At 34.8% G+C, this 18,169-nt stretch overlaps 1 protein-coding gene across 1 annotated transcript; it reads right to left on the reverse strand.

Moving 5' to 3' along the window:
* Positions 1–4,076: 4,076 nt before the first annotated feature.
* Positions 4,077–14,079, reverse strand: LOC137739903 (ABC transporter G family member 29-like). The gene is made up of 21 exons (XM_068479646.2): positions 13,684–14,079; positions 12,863–13,072; positions 10,625–10,709; positions 10,322–10,481; positions 10,126–10,202; positions 9,990–10,043; positions 9,773–9,863; positions 8,909–9,210; positions 8,122–8,720; positions 7,803–7,963; positions 7,584–7,693; positions 7,333–7,486; positions 7,089–7,235; positions 6,831–7,003; positions 6,372–6,704; positions 5,902–6,276; positions 5,664–5,797; positions 5,336–5,563; positions 5,078–5,249; positions 4,614–4,868; positions 4,077–4,519 (listed from the first exon to the last, which is right to left on the reverse strand). Exons 1-21 carry the CDS (start codon positions 14,064–14,066, stop codon positions 4,247–4,249), a joined length of 4,476 nt encoding a protein of 1,491 aa, XP_068335747.2. The 5' UTR covers positions 14,067–14,079; the 3' UTR covers positions 4,077–4,246.
* Positions 14,080–18,169: the final 4,090 nt, after the last annotated feature.

Here is an 18,169-nt window from a genome sequence, read left to right on the forward strand (position 1 = left end):
GATATATCTTCAAAATTTTGATTTATGATTTACGAGATATATAGATTTATGATTTATGATATATAGTTCATGATTTATGACGATGATGATTTTATGAATGTTGGATTGTTTATTACTTATCTTGTGGCATGTAACAGTCATACAAATTTATAGTATTGTACTACGTCCATGGCTGTAGGGCACAACTTGCACGTGTATGAGTATTTTCAGCTTGTCCACAATGTGGACATGTCCTTCCAACTTGTCATTGCCTCGAGATTACTCAACAATGACATGATTATATATCCAGCTTCCACTAGCTACGACTTGTGGGTGATTATATAGCAGTTTACACGTATATTGGGGTACTACAATTATACTCTCAGCTTGTCATTACCTTGAGGTTACTTGGTAATGACATGATTATACAGTTATACTCTCAACTTGTCATTAGATTACTTGGTAATGACATGATTATACATTTATACTCTCAACTTGTCATTACTGTGAGATTCCTCAGTAATGATATTATTACACAGTTATATTCTCAGCTTGTCATTGCCTCGAGATTACTCGGCAATAACATGATTATATTATCCAGCTTCCACTAGTTATGTCTGGTGGATGATATTGTATGTCATACCATCGATAAGTATCACCTTAGTGTGTGTATGTGTGTGCGTGCACGTGTATCATCTCTCAATGTATACATGTATATATCAGTTTTCAGTTTTTATTGCATGCTTAGATTTTTAGGAATTATATGAGGTATTATATGTGTTTTCAAAATAAGGGGTTAGTATGTTTAGAAAATAAAATAGTTTTAGAAAACTTTATTTTTCTTTCACTTACATTTTTATGTTTAGCGCTCCTTTTAGGACAGTAATCGGATCAATGTCGAGGATTTAGCTGGCAGCTTTGACACACTCCCAAAATTGTGACTTCGCTTTATGTGGAACATTTATACTTGTTGTTCCACCTACGCATGATTATAGATTTCAGTTAAATATTCTAAATTCCGCTTGCACTTTATGTTTATGCTCTGAACAGTTTGCACGCATGTAGTGGAGGGTTTGAGACCTACTAGGTGTGGCCCTTTGGGGAAGTTTGTTGATAGATAAAGTTGCACTATTTGCAGGTTGGTCTATAATGAAATTTTAGGGGGTGTTCTACCAAAATTTTAGTCGATCCCAATTATAAATTAAGTTTTACACTATTTATGCATGTTTGGCTTGCATCACTTTACAGGTGCTGACCAGCACGACTCAATCTCAACATCCACTTGAACATCGAAGTCAAGATGTGTCAGTATTGTCCGACTCATGTGATATCAGAAAATGCTTTTAATGTCATGAGTAATAGTAACAAAAGATTGCACCATGCTTTTTACATTTTCATTACTATTAAGTCATTTTATTGTTTTTCATCAATAATAAATTAATAAATGCATTTTTTTTTAATAATTTCGGAACTTTCTTTATCTTTATCTGATAGAGACATTAAATAGAACAAACTACTTTTCTTTTTTTTGCCATACAACCAACTATTATTAACAATTCCTTCTTTGGGCCAAAAAACAAGCAAGGGGTGGAATACTAGAAAGAAACAGTGTACCCAATAAAAAAGCAGTTTTTGTAATTAGTAAACAGCCCATAAGAATCATATTCTAACTTTTATGTGGAGAATATCCAATAGTAGCTTCAATCGAATGAATAATTCATCTATATCCTAAGAGCAACAATGCATTTGAATAAGTATGAGTAATCAAATGAAATAAAGCGGCTCGATAAGATCCATACCTTGAGCTAACATATTATAACCGAATTGAGACATTGTGGAATCAGCTAAGCATTTCATGGTATCTTTTTTAGTAAGAGCTAAAATGACTTCTAAAAATAGCCACTTAGTACTACGGTTTAGTGGTATTCCTCTTCACTTGTAAGTGAGAGGCCTTAAGTTCGATTCTCGCCAAAGGCGAATTTTAACCACATTATTATGGCAAACCCATTATAAGGCTTATCCCACTTCCCTACCCCTTTAGTTTAGGTAGTATCATTTGTGCCAAAAAAAAAAAAACAAAAAGACTCTTAAAATTATGATATTATACCCATCAAAGTTATTAGATTTAAAATGTAAGATATAACTTTGAAAAGAAGAAGCCAAGCTACAAGAATTCATGCTGCTTCCATAGTAGCGGCATATATAAGAGCCGAAATGGAGGCCTTTCAATGGCATCAGCTAACCATACATGACGGGAAAATTGGGCGGAGTTAGCAACAACGCCGACATAGAGCGGCACATAAAGTAACAAATAAAAAATTAACTTCATTATTATAAACCAAATTATCCAAAGTGATTGGTTGCAATAAGGAATAGGCCAAGGTAATTGCTAAGAAGAAGATGCAGAGAAAGGGTTTCGTAGAAGCAACAACTTTATCCTGATCTGGAGAATATATCTCAGAGAAAAAAAAAAAAAAAAAAAAAAAAAAGATGAATCCCTTAAAAAAGAAAAGAAAATATCTCTGCTTCTTTCCCACTCAAGGGGCAATGCAGCCCTTTGGATCAATTCACATTCAAGCCAGTATCACAACCCATATTCGAATTCCAAAACTTCCTTCACAGAAACCAACTAAAACCTCCAATTTTCTAAATGCCCAAATTCCAACTTGCCCAAAATTCATAAGAAATTCAATACCCACTTAGAATTTCATAGAAAATAATTGGACAAATAGTTTCACATTTTATTGCCAAACTTAGGGCTTTATGTATGGGCTTTCAAAGAACCTCAAACCCAGAGATTCCTATTCTGCACTTTTACGGAAAAAAAAAAAAAAAAACAGCCTTTTCTTTACGTCCTTATTTTATTTTTTTAAGCCTTATTTTTAGTTATGTCCATTGAAACTCGATTTTAATCTCACTTTACTCCTTGTAACTAAAAAATCGTCACTTTATTCTTTGAAACTCAAAATTTGCTCCATTTTACCCTTTGAATTCGATTTTGATCCCATTTTGGCCCCGTGAAATTCAAAATCCATCTCTGTAAATCTCAAAATTCGTTCAACATTGCTTTATACATGTTAATTTCTTAAGTGGGTTTGATTTGGGTGCACCAGGTTAATTGATTTTTTTTTTTCATCTCTTCAATTTCTTTTAAACTTAACATTTTTTTTATTGTTCAATGTGAATGCATAATGGAGATTTATAATCAAACCTATTGCATGTATGGTATAGTCTTATTTGGTATTACGTCCCAACTATATTTTAAAAGGCGACCTAGGAGTTTCAGGAAGAAGAAAGAGTCCACAAGTCAAAGTGAGACGAATTTTGAGTTTCATAGAGTAAAATGATGACTTTTAAGTTACATAGAGCAAAGTGAGATCAAAATCGAGTTTTAGAAGGCGTAGCTAAAAATGAGCATTTTTTTTAATGATTTTTACATTTTTCAAAATATTAAATATCTTTTTAAGTTAATGTGGCAAACATGTCAGCATGTAAGTGGGCTTTACTAGTGCCAGGTCACAAAGTTAAATGTTTTTTGTAATGAGTTTGATAGAATGTGATAAAATGAGATGAAAATCAAGTTTCAAGGATTCAAGTGGTAAAAATTTCGTTTTAGGGGGCAAAAAATAAGACAAAATTATTGAACGACGAGAATGTACAAATGTGAAGGTTGAATTGCATTCCTCTTCTTACAATTGTTTTGACTTATCTAGCAACAATTCTTTTCTATTTGATGTAATGGAAATTTCTTATTGTTTGAGTGGTCAAGATTATTTTTCTTGATCCCGCAATACTATGTTTATTCTTCAACTTTTATAGTGCATAAGAATGGTTAGACATAGACCAGATGTTAAGAGGAGTACAATGAGCGAGGAAAGGAAGGTTTCCAGTCACACCCCAAATGTTAATTTCTAGATCGAATGGAGTTGCAGTGTAAAAGGGCAGGAAGAGTTTTGTTTTATTCAAGCAATATTCTAATTAATTTATTCGAAATTATGGAGGAGATTTGAACTTGGATGGAGAAGGAAGGAGAATGAGCATGCGGCTCGAGCTAACATTACGACATTCGGATCTACAAAAGGCAGCGATAATTGTAATTACACAAAAAGGCTCTCATTTGAAATTAACGAAGAAGAATTGGCATTTCAAACCCAAATCAAGGATTGTAGGACTGCCACCTTCATTTATCGGGTGCAGACATTCTTAAATGTACTTGCATTTCTAAATTTCTGTCATGACTTATTGCATAACAAGAAGATTATTTCTCCTATCTAATCTGGAAGTTGAGTGCCCTAATGCCAAAGGCATACATAAAGGCAAAGAAAGCTGCGAAGCCAACTAGAATCACTGCCACTGGTCCCATGAAATTCGTGTCATATCCGAAATGGTTTTCGATGTACCATTTGATGGTCGGATCAGGCGTAATCCCAGGTGCTCTAACGGTGTCCTCCACATCGCCAAACTGTGACACAATGAATCCATACACTGTCCATGATACTGGGCATATATAGTAAAACCAAATCCACCATTTGGGTATTTTCTGAAATTTCAAAAGTTAACAATGGTGTTAATAACTTGTAAAATTAATCAAATTCCGAAAAAAGCTGCTTGTGGGAAGAAGAATATATACTTACTGGTTTTGGTATGTAGAAACCCGAGAAAAGATTGAAGAACGAATAGAAGAACGATGCCACTATGCCCGCTACTTGGATATTTGGTGTGATGGAAACAGTCATCATTCCGTAGTATGTGAAATAAAGGAATGAGAAGAAGCTGACAAAGAAGAACCAGAAGAATTTTGCTACTGTCCATTGGAAGCTCATCATAGCATACACAATCAACACATAATATGCGGTTTGAATAAATACGTACGGTATTTCAACAATAACCTGCATATCATATGGTGGTTTTGATGAGTAAATTATATTGAATGATAAAATTTGGCAGGATACGAAACTCAAATATATAGTAATGTTTTACAATTTTGGATGTATTTCTATACTGGAGTGTTATACGCCTAGCCTCGACATGCGTGGAAGTAGTAACTACATGTAGATATCCGAATGTGTTAATATACGAAAATGGTCCTTCAACTTACTTGCGCCAGTGCATAAGGTAATGCAGAGTACATCCCAGCAGCTCTTTCTCGATAGAATACCGTTCTTTCAACAGCGACCATTGGCTGCACTGTTGAGCCGTTATTAACTCCAATAAAAAATATAGCAGAATTCATAGCTCCGATAATCATGGTCAGATCAGCTACGCTTTCCCTGAATATGGAGATAAATAACTGAGTACTTGGTCTAAATAAACTCTTGAAGTGCTTATATTTTGCAGCCAAGAAAAAGAAGAGAACCTTTTAGTGCCAATCTTCCAGAACATAGTTCCGAGCAAGAGGGAGGCGACCATGGTAAAAAAGAACCTAACAAGGTTGTAATCGGGACATCTCCAATAAGTCCACCACTGCTTCCACAGGCAAGATTTGAATTGCTCCCATGTCGACTGAGAATATTGAGTAGGAAAATGCAGGTCTTTTGCTCCCGGTGGTGGTTTACTTAACTCATTTATTAAAGCTTTGTTTCTCCTGGTTATACTCATAGATAGGAATTTATATTAGCTCAAAGCCAGCCAATCGTGTACTTTATAAATTCTTAGCAGTCTTGTAACTTTTGATTTTGACTTACTGATGCAAGGAAGATGATTTGTAATGTTGAGCGAAGTCAATTCCAAGTTTGAATTCAGTCGCTACAGAGCTCACCTCTAGCATCCATGTAGCTGGATTAGACCTCTCTTTAATTTTTGGCACTCCTGGAACTGCCTGCAAAATGGAAATGATTGTGGACATGGATAATAACGCATCCTTTCATTTTTTTTTTTTTTGTCCAATATTGAGATAATGGAAAGTTTTAGGCAGGTAAGTACCTTGAAATATTCGATGATCTTGTGAGAATTACGGCCCAAAGGTCCAGAGTAGATCACTTGTCCTCCTCTCTTCATGAGTAGCAGCTCATCGAACGCCTCAAAGATATCTATGCTAGGCTGATGAATTGTGCAGACAACTGTTCTACCAGTGTCTACAGTATTCCTAACCGTCCTCATAACAATGGCAGCGGCCCTTGCATCAAGACCTGATGTTGGTTCATCCATGAATATGATTGAGGGATTGGCAACAAGCTCAACTGCAATTGTTAACCTTTTTCTTTGTTCTGTTGACAACCCTGTAATTCCTGGAAGCCCCACGATAGCATCCTTGAGATTGTCTAGCTCCACCAAGTCCATCACTTCTTCTAAAAATATCTGAAAATATAATAAAACGTAGTTTTAATATTTAAATAATTTTGCTATAGCCTACACATTGTTCAGAACAGTATTACACAAATCATACTATTTACCATCTTTTCAGTTTTGCTGACTTCTTTTGGGAGCCTAAGGAAAGCTGAGTAAATCAATGATTCTTTGACTGTGACTTGGGGGGAGTGGATATCATTTTGTTCACAATAACCAGAAATTCTGGCAAAGGTTTCTTGTTTCTTAGGGTACCCGGAAATTCTAATATCACCTTCAATGTAACCACCTGTCTTTCTTCCTGCCAAGACATCCATCAAAGTTGTCTTCCCTGCTCCACTGACTCCCATTAGAGCTGTCAAGACCCCAGGCCTAAATGAACCAGTTACTTCACAAAGCAGCTGAAGCCTGTCCTCTTTTACTCCTTCTTCCTTCATTTGCTGTCATAATAAACATGGTAAGCTAGGGAAGTAGCTAAGTTGGATTATATAAAGTTAGCTATAGATTCTAAACTGCAATTAATATTGGAGTGAATAACGAGTGAAATAGGGAAAAGTGAATATTACAGGGGGCATGTCTACATAGTAGTTAACACTGTCAAAGGACATTGCAAGGGGAGTGAAGGGAAGAACCATTCCTCTCTTGGGGGCAACACCGGCTGCTTCAAGAGATGAATCAGCATTTCTACTTAGTCCATTGGAATTAGATCGACTGCTCATTCGCTGGATTTCCATTTCTCCTACAAGATATTTAGGTCCAACACGAAACATGACAACACTATTCAAATTACACACGTAGAATTATCAACACTGTTTGTTTCATACTTGTATTGTTTCCATCCAAAGAAGTTAATGATCGAGAAAATGATAGTGATCGTGAAAGTGAATTCTTTGATTTGGGTCTTCTAAGTCTTGGTTCTTCTATTTCCTCTGCCACTTCTTCAGATATTACCGCTTGTGGCCTTCCAAGTTCTAATTTGTTAAAAAAAGAGCATGATAAAGGTTTCCAGAAAAACTAAAATATAAGAAGAAAGTTTTGCTATACATAAAAAAGAACATCGATTCTTACGATTCAAGTACATAAGCACTAGTGTGAAAAGGATGTTGAAGAGAACTGCAAACCCCAGAACAGCTGAACTGCCAATCCAAAACCAGTTTTTATCAGGGAAAACACCAAACATTTCAAGCACTGCCACACCCAATCTTGTAGCATTATCTGAAGCCTGCAGCGCAATGAAGTTAAAATCAGAAGTCATCTTTTATTAATCATTTTTAGCTTTCCCATGATGTATGGAGGGAAGAACTTTATGTATATCATACCAGTTTGTTCATCCACCTCGGAGCAAACATTTCGTTTACAGTAATAGCATTGAAACCATATGTTATAGGTGAAGCCCAGTAGCCCCACCGCCACCACTTTGGAATTTCATCTGTCACAAAGGAAATCTCTCTTTTTATACTATTGTACTAAATTGCTCAAAATCTGTGGGTTTTTTAATTACTTTGAAAGGTATGTTTAGTATTCAGTTTCATCCCAACCTCGACGAATTATGAAACCCCCAAGCATTGAAACAGTGAGCAGAGCTAGAGACCCGCCAGTGTTGGCAATGATCATGGACCTGCAGACTCCAGCAATAAGCCAAAACATACCTGTAGCCATTTGTTGGAGCAGAAATAGCAGCAATAGTTGCTTGAGAAACCTGCAAATGTTTTGATATCAGCAATTAGTATCCCAACAAGTGACTAGCATTCTGAAAACTAACATTGTTTTAAATGTGTTTTTTCAACCCGTGTTGCTAGCCTATTATAGTGTAAGCCAAAAAGTTTATGCAGAAACATAAAGTTCCAAATGAAATACCTGCTGATTTCAGGTGCATATCCAATGGTGTAGTACGTAATGGCCACCCAAACAAGGGATTCAAAGAGGGATACAGGAATCCGGAGTAGGACATTAGGGAGAGTGAAAGTCCAAGCAGGGTGGAAAAGAAGGTCTCTATGTTTGTAAAACACGGGGAGTTTTGCAATGGTCAATGAGAGCTCAGCCATGCCATTGAACATGTTAATGATCATGGAAAATATAAGTGCACCAATATATAGCGCACCATCGTTTTCATTTCTAGAGTGCATTTGCGTCCTCAAGAATACGGTCGTGACTACTAATGCTGCTATAATACTTTTGACTGTCTTGAAAATGTAAATGAGAGAATTCCTCTTTATTAGTAGCCACTCCTTGTCAAAACAGGCTTTTAGAAGATCCATTTTGGAAATTGAATATCTTGTGAAAACAAGGGCTGCCCCATGGCCTCGTGCCTTATTGTAAGGGGTTGACAGCTCATTCTGGAGACACATTCCTACATGGAAGCGCTTGAACCGGTTCGCAAATTCAGTGACTGATAAGTATCGGTATGGCTTGTTTCTGTCTGCCCAATATTGCTCTTGGTCTCTCCTTGAGGTAACCTGAAAATTTTGAACGAAGTTGTGCGTTGTAAAATCGGCCTAGGAATATGGCTAAAGCCCATTAAAGGTTTGCTAAAAATGTAATGGGATTATAAAAGTATCAAAACATTTTAACGAGCTAAAAGTGGAGCCTGCCTTATGGCTTTAGCAATAGGCTTCACCCTCCTACTTGATGGTCATGGTTTTACCTCTTGCAAGAAATCAGCAGTTCCCTTTCGGTTAGGGCACCGAAATCCGCAGCTCTCAAAGAACTCTAGTACATGCTCACGTGGTCCATGGTAGATGATCTTGCCCTCCGATAAAAGGATGATATCATCAAAGAGATCAAACGTCTCAGGAGCAGGTTGCAGTAGGGACATCAAGATCGTGGCCTCAGTGATGTGTACAATTTGTTGCAAGCACTTCACTATTTGATGTGTTGTGGAGCTATCAAGACCTGTTGATATCTCATCCATGAACAATGTTTTTGTAGGCCCAACAATCATTTCCCCTGCTCCAACATTTATTTTAGATTGTCAACAAATTATATATGTAGAAAATGTGTATCATACAACCTTGTTGCACATTGGAAGGTTTTTTCAAAATATGAATTCATACTACAAATACTCCTAGTTGAGATTTAAGGTTTAGGGTTGAATTTGGTTTGCCTGACCTCTCAACCCAAACTCGACCAAATTTAATTGCTTAAAACATTTTCTCAACTAAAAGTACTTTTGGTCTGCACTTCATTTGACCAATTGATATATTGAACTTCGGTATATGTACAATGCCTTAGTGGCAGTTTGGGATCTATTCTTCTATCTAGGGTTTAAAGTAATATCCTAATCTGGCTCAAGAGCGGACTAGGATCAATATTGGAATTTATGTTCCAACTTATGGAAGGGTAAAGAGACTTTTTGATGGTAGATATTCTATTTATGGAATTATAGAGCACAAGTAACTATAGTCTAGCACAAGTACTTGACCAAAAAAAGTTCCATTGAACTATAATACAAAAAGATATGAGGGCCAATTTTTGTTTATAAAATCGGCAAAAGAAATAGGGAATTTACCTGTGGTAACTCGTTTTTTCTGTCCACCAGATATCCCTCTCCGCATCTGATTTCCTACAATGGTGTCCTTGCATATATCAAGCCCCAAAATCTGTTTGGTTCATTCAAAAATATTAATGAGACGTTGATATATGTATGTAAATGGGTCAGCAGTGTGTAAATGTGTGGGAAATTAATAAGAACAATGATTTCATTTTGTCGTTTGAGGTTTACTTACTTTGAGAGTATAGTCAGTGATGAGACTGCTCTCAACTCCTCTCATTGACGTAGCCTGAAATAAACCAGAAATCCCGATATAAATAAATCATGCTTTCAACAAGGTGGTTTAGTAATATGGCATAAATATTTGTTACCTTCATGAAAAGGTCAATATCTGCCTCTGGAAATATTCCAGCCTCCTTTTCTCTTCTAGCAAGCTCGGAAAGAAGTTCTATAACCCCGTATAATTCATCAAACTTTTAATTGCCAAATTCATTTCATAAAATACATATAAATAGTTTGATAATAGTTCATGATACGATTTGGTTTGGTTTGGCGACGGTCACTTACCATATCGTGTCCCAACCCCTTGGCACCTTGCCGAAAAGTCTAGAGTTTCTTTGACTGTCAATTCTCCTGCATGAACATCATTTTGGCTTACGTATGCAGATGTCTTTTGTGGCACAAATTCACTCAGCCTGTATCCATTGTAAGTGATTTCTCCTCTAACCTGTTCCATACATCTTACAGCTAATTAAAGGCTGAGATCGAAAAAACCCTATATTACTTTAACGATTTCTTAATTATAATAGAATCTGTTAAGCAAGTAATTAATTAACTAGTTCAAAGCACACCCTGGAGTTGAGGACCGACCTTCAAACTTGGGTCTAACTTCCCAGCTAGTGCAAGCAAAAGGGTTGTTTTCCCTGACGATGGCGGACCTAATAGAAGGGTCATCCTGAAACAAAACACGAAGAAAGGTTATCACAAATTTATTTGTGGCAATTCGATAACTTATTCCATAAAAAAATTTGATAACTTTGTAAGAACTTATGTGAAAGAGAAACAAACTAACACTAAGAGCGAGTTGGTACATAAGTGAATATTTTAGTTACGTACTCACTCTCATGTGATGAATAATTTCCAATACATTACATTCTTATCATTTGATCTTGGGTCACACTTACACACACGTTTGTTTTATTAACAGTTTCTAGGAATAATGGAAACAAGTTTGTTTGTTTTTTTTTTTTTTTTTTTTTTTTTTGTCCTGTATCCGATTTATTTAACAATTTTTTTTTTCTCTTTCTGTCCAGTTGGCCACAGATGTTACGTCTTGGCCACAGATCATATGGCTTGCTTTCATGTGGCCATGTATGCATAGTAACGGTAACCATTGAGCAAGGAAAGCCATCGTTATTGAACTGCGGCAATGGAATCTGTGGCTTTGCCCAATATTTTTAGTAGTGTTCAGGTTGGCCCTAAGGCCATCTCCAACCGAAGGGTCTAAAGGGCCGAAAATTGTCCGAAAACTATCTCCAACCAAGGGATAGGCCAGAGGGCTCATGGGCTCCACAGAATTTGAAAAGGCCAAAGGGCCAAAGGGCTATCCCATTCCAGCCAGCCCCCGGCTGGGCAAAATTCTTTGTTATTCTTGTCGGACATAACCGACAGTAATAGTTAGATTATTCCTGTCGGATATAACCGACAGGAATGATAGGCAAAATTTGAATTTAACGGCAACCGACAGGAATGATAGGAAAAATTTGAATTTAATGGCTAGTTACCATTGGATTCAATTTTTTTTTTTTTTTTTTTGAGCCAAATTTTTTTTATGAAATTTAAAAATTTCCTTTTTTTCCTATAAATACCCAAGCCATTCCTACACCATTATCACTTAATTTTCACCATTCCATACTATCTCACTTCATTCTATTTCAATTCTTCACATTATATTTTCTTAAATTTTTTCAATTTTTCACATTATAATTCTTCACATTTCAATTTTTTCAATTCTTCACATTACCTCTTCACATTATAATTTTTTCAACTTTTCATGTTGATGTTATTTAGCCGTTGGATTTGAATTTAAGTTGTAGTTTTTAAATAATAAATTATGTTTGGCCCTATGGCCCTTTGGCCCTCGGTTGGAGACGGTTTTTTGTGACAGGGCTAAAACAAGCCCTATAGCCCTTTGGCCCTCGGTTGGAGATGGAGACAAATATGACCATGTACTGTTCATTAAAATATTAATATCTTAGAGGGCCAAAGGGCTAAAACGAGCCCTCTGGCCAACCCTCGGTTAGAGATGGCCTAAGGGTACTCGGAAGGGGCGGGCGCGGCCCTCGATTCTGGGGGGCCTAAAATTTGTTTTTGATTTAATAGATATATGTTATAGTGAACGTATAAAAAAAATATTACAAATTGACAAGTAGTTGAAAACATGCCAGCTTTTTTCCTCAAGTTTTGTCTTTCATCTTGCTTTTTATGGGAAAGGGATTCGAATAGGATCATTTTCATCAAATCCATTAATCTGGACCCTTGAAATTTGATCCCTTTTCCCTTTTTATGTATTGCTTTTAGGTTTTTTTTTATTTTTTTATTTTTTTTATTCAAGAGTGGGCATACCATGTACATTTAAGAGGGGTCTAAACCAATTTAGGAATCTGCTTTGCCGGCAAGGATGAACCGCGAAGCCTTCACCATCATTCCTCTACGGTTCTCATTCTCTCAGTTCCTCTCCTTATCTTTCATTTTCAAATTTAGTCTTTCTATAAGTGAAGCGGTGAATCAAAATATATCATTAGGTTTAGAAGATTGCAATTCAAGGTAACCATATAGAAACTATGAGTTTAATCTTTTTTAATTTGGTAAACTTGAATTTATATTTTATTGTTGTAGATATATTTTGTTTGGTGTGATTTTTTTTTTTTTTTTTTTTTGTACCAATATAGATGTTCATAAGTGATGATATGACTATATATTTAAGAATTAATTATCAAAAAATAAAAATTATATGATTGTTATGCATTGAAAGACTTATGAATTAAAAAGCCTCCTAACAATGGCTCGTATAGGACCCTCAAAATCTCAAGACTGTCGTACTGTTACCTTGATGGTTTAATAATGCCAGAGGCATCCTTGAGAATAGTGAGATTTGTTCTCTTAGCCATTTGGATCCCAATTAAACCAAGTGCTGATTCTGCGATGTTTCGAGCAACATTTGGAAGACTGGGAAGAGCTCTGGTGCCGATGTGGCAGTCGGCTTCGACTACCAAATGCTGAAACCTAACTTCAACTGTTGGAAGTTTGATCCCAACCCTGAAATCAATTACAATATGAGCAAGTTAATCAACTATTATATTGATGATAAACATTCCATATACACGTTTTCTCATTTTAATTATTGATGGCCAGCATACCATATGTTCTATTAACATATTGAAAAAATAAATAAATAAAAAAATTTATTGGCACTTTAAAAAGTTGATGCATTCCAAATTTATAAAAATGCAAGAAAAATTTTGTATACAGAGGAGTGTAAGTGACACTTTTTGGAGGGGCAATACCCCTGAAAATTTGATGAAACTAAGTCATTGTTCTATTTTCACAGACTGAAAGTATACGAAAGTAAAATTTCGACTAAACTAAAGTTGCAGTGAAGGTGGTTCAAATATCTTTATTAAATATTGAAGGATACTAATATTTAACGAAAATCTATAAACATGTTGGAGTTAATGTAAAGTGAAATAAACGAGTAAGATTTAAAAGAAACAGTACTAATCTACCCCATTAATCCCCTTGTGCATTTAAAAGCCACAAAATGTTAGTTGCAGGCTAGCCACACCCCATATTTAATTATATATTAAAAAGAACGAAAAGAAAAGGCACTCATATTTTACTGAAGGTAAAGACAAAAACAAAGAACTTACTTGTCTATTCTACTTCTAAACTTCTTCAAGAACCTCTCATTATCTTCCTCTGCAACCTTAAAAGTGCTGTCAATGAATTTCTGACGGTCGATCAGGTCGAGCTTTAGAACGTCCACTTCTTTATGCACCACTTTGTTGTTGTTATTTCCTTGAACATCGCCTTCGACAAAGGACTTGATGATGCTTGTTCTCAGCCGATTATATGTTGGCAATTTTTCAATGGCAGCCCATGTCAGAGCTTCTTCGTCTTCGTCTCTTCGACTGCCTCGTCGAGAGTGAGTGGCACTTGAAAACACGTCCTCCATGCTTAACCCTTTGCTTCTGCTCCTGCTAAAGCTGTGGTGCCTTAGCGGCGAACCTCTCACTTTTTCTGTTCCTTCCATTTTCTTCCCAAGTCCCCACCTGAAATAATCAATTTAGCAAAAATGAGACATGCACAGATCATAATTAAATTAAGAAACTTGATGACTAGTTATTTATTTATTTTCCTTTTTTGACTAATCAGTATTTAAACTACTGGAAGGTAATTCGATCTTGAACAGAAGGGGCCAACTAAGCTAACTTGCATGTGCAAATAACAAAAGTGTTTGCTTGATGAGAAACTTGAAAGTTACCTGTTTACTTTTGTGGTTTTCGCTGCTCAGATTCTTGAAAAAACACAGAGATGAAGAGAGAGAGAGAGAGAGAGATTTTGTGCAAAGGACTGGTGCAACCATGCAAGAGTTTTCTCTGCTCTCCTTGGATAAGTTGGTGGATATTTAAACATGCAAAAAGGGACTAACAAACAATTCTCAATTTATTAATTTATTTCTGAAAAAAGTAGTATAATAAATTAGCCTGGTTGTCTTTATAATGCAATGCAGAGGAGCAAATTAAATTCGGGGTATGACGTTGGGCACTGCAATTCCACACTTGGTGCAGTTTTGGAAGACACATATGGCCTATGCATGTTAGAGAGAGCACGCATTTCATATGGGACTGACCGACGTTATCTATTGGACCGTATATATATATGCTTTTGTTGCATGGCCGATATGTGTCAAATTATACATCTCCATGGCCATATACTGAATGTATGGGAGAATGCATACATGGAACCTTAAACCTTAATTATCGTTAAATAAATGTGATTTAATTTTTTTTTATTCAAATCTCAAAATTAAAATACATTTAACGGTAATTAACGAGGTGATAATGCTGCTATGGAGCAAAAATATCCTTGATGCATGGTTGCAAAGTGTCAAATTACATATTCCACTTGTCACCTTGCAAATCCACTCCAACTTAATGCATTGTTAGTAAGACAAAATTTACACACAATCCAAACGTGATCGCTGGATCCCGGGCAAAAAAGAAAACGTGATCTACTCGGCTTGGTTTTTGGAAGCATTATTCTAACAAGATTAAATGAAGAGACATATTTTTTAAGTTGAGGATAATGATTACAAAAGTTTTGCACTAGTAACAAAAAAAAAAAAATACTATAATATATATATATATATATATATATATATATATATATATATATATTTGTATTTAATATCCTTATCTTCTTGACGGTTATATAATGATTGTTTTAAATACATATATCACATAAATTATATATGGCTGTCATATAGTGATTATATTGATACATGTAAATATTATAGCTAAAGCAATTTCCCATGTTGTTTACAGATCCGATATTTTAGACTACTAGAATTTACTAAAATGAAAATGCAAACTCAATGCAAGAAAACCAACTCAACTCCCTTCCAATCGTTTTCTTTAGGAGAAATTAGGTTCACATCCTTCTTTTTGTTACCTCATTGATTAAAATCTTATTCATTTTCAATTTTTGATTAAGGTCCTTGGGTATTAATAACATCATTAATTATTTGAATAATAAAATATTTTTATTTTTAAAATATATTCCTTTAGTGTTAAAAATGTTACAATTAGTATATTTATATTTATGGCTAAATTTTTTATCATATATTTTTATTTTTAGTTTGTACCTATTTTTAATTTGCAAATATTTTTTAATTTGTACCAATTTTCTTTTCATTTTTAATTTGTACCCATATATTAGTTTCTTTTTGTGCCCATATTTTTTTAAGTTTTATTTGTATTTGTACCCATGTGTACACCTTCACATGACATTGTATATTTAATCAATGATAGAAAAATTACATATTGTATATTTATGTTTTATGCCTAAACTTTGTATCATATATTTATATTTTTAGTTTGTACCCACTTTTAATTTGCAGCATTTTTTTTTAATTTGTAGTATTTTCTTTTTAGTTTTATTTTGTACCCATGTATTAAAATATTTTTTAAAAATTCATTTGTACTGATAATTTTTTTAATCTTTTATCTGTACCCTAATTTATTTATAATGTACCCATTCTTCTTTATTAATGTACCACTTTGTTATATGTGAAAGGTACCAATTTTTTTAACACTATGGATACATTCTTTTGCCATTTATTATTTCTTATTTTTGCATAGTTTTTATCCATTTATTCAATCAAAATGTTTGAATTTTTTTATTGTAACCGTTTCTGATAGTATTATAATGAGGGAATTTAAATTTATAGGATTATAAATCTCATAAAATATCAAACAATTAATGTCAAAACTATACAAATATAAATATTAATAGTAATATAACGAGGTGTACAAAATTAAGGGACTTTGATCAAACTTTGAATACTATTAAGGTTTTAATCAAAGAATGTTAAGGATTAAGGACCGCATCCAAACTATCCCTTTTCTTTATTGGTTGACAAAGAGGCATAATGCTTGCAAAAAATTAAGTGCAGTAAAATGTCACGAGGTCAAATGATTCATTTTATTACCAACAACTAGAAGATGTTAATAAGATGGACGACCTTGCTAAAAAAATGCTAGACCCATGTTGAAAGATGAACCCAAACTAGCCATTTCGTCAGCAACATAATTCATTTCTCCATAGACTTGTTGGATTTCACAGGATTAATTTTGGTACATAAGGTGACGATAATTTAAAAAACAAATTCCCCTAAGGATTATCAATTCCAGGATTTAAAATCAAGTGCACAACAAGGGTGTAATTAGGTTCAGCCAAAATATTCTCAAATCCCTTATTTCATGCAAATTGCAAACCAATAAATATGCTTCAAATTTTAGTATAGAGTCTTACCTCGATCAAGGTTGTAGTATAGAGTCTTACCTCGATCAAGGTTGGCATAAAAACCTGCAATCCATGTCCCTAAAGAATTTTTTAGGACACCACCAACGCCAATAAAATTGGGATGTGCTCAGATCATAAATAAAGAATCTTGATGACTAATTATTTCCTTTTATGTTTTACTGCAAGTCTGGATGAAGATTCAAAGTCTAAAACAAGGGTGTAAAGACTCTCATCGGTTACCTAGGCCACACATATAGATAACAAGGTTGTTAATTTCTTGTAATTTCTTCCGCATCTAATATTTACTATTTTTAGTCATATTTTGGATATTTTCACATTACTTTTTACCATTAAGTTACTTTTATATTTTGATTTGTTTTCCTCATACAATAATTAAGGTCTCTGTTGTTGTGCATTGAAACACATTATTTGACATTAGCGTGGCAATTCTTCCTTTATGAGTCATTTGAACCGTAGCTCGCATTTTTGCAGTAGGTAAACAAGAAGTCGTGGTGAGTTTGAAATCTACGTACGCGGACATTCACTTTATGTGTTCGTAGTTTTAGCTTGGTAAACAAATTAAAGTCAGACTTGCCTACGTACATATTCACACGTCCAAAAATGTCTATAACTATGACTAGCTAGGCCAATTATCTAAAGATTTAGATGCAGCTTGATGGAAACTTGTACTCCAAGATATTAGTAAACTCCATGCATGCCACTTACTTGTGCGTGGGAGTATTTTGGTAAACGGCATAAATTTTTTTTTTTTTTTTTTCGTATTATTACTCATAAAATCCTAGTGGTTTAATTTACCCATTGTAAGATTGCATAATTTCACATAAAAATGTGACAACCCGTCCCTATTTTCTATATAATTTTCTTCCCCGAGTGTGTTCAATGATGATTATACCCTGGTTGACTAAGTGACGTGGATGTACATATGCAGTTTTAGATTATTTTTATCACTAACCTTATTCATTAATTATTTTAGTTCCTATTCTCCCTACCCTAATCAGATTATATCTCTCTTTCCCCTCTGCTCAGTCAGGTACCCTCTCTCTTTGCTTCTCGTACCTTCTTCTTCCTTGTCACACCTGAGACACCAACTCAGCATCACCATTAGCAAATCATTACAGATTGAACCTGCAAATGTCACCATCGTACTCATTTCAACCTCACGAATCCAATCTTACCATCTGATCGACGAACGGACGAGTTTTAACTTGCCAACTCAGAAGCCCTGACTCGATCGAGTTGGTATCGTAGTGATCCCGATGAGATTTCAAGGTTTTAGGACGTGAGGAAGCCTCTATACAACTCCCTAAG

This window comes from Pyrus communis, chromosome 9 (assembly GCF_041283825.1).
Source record: "Pyrus communis isolate YQ-2024b chromosome 9, ASM4128382v1, whole genome shotgun sequence".
NCBI lineage: Eukaryota > Viridiplantae > Streptophyta > Magnoliopsida > Rosales > Rosaceae > Pyrus > Pyrus communis.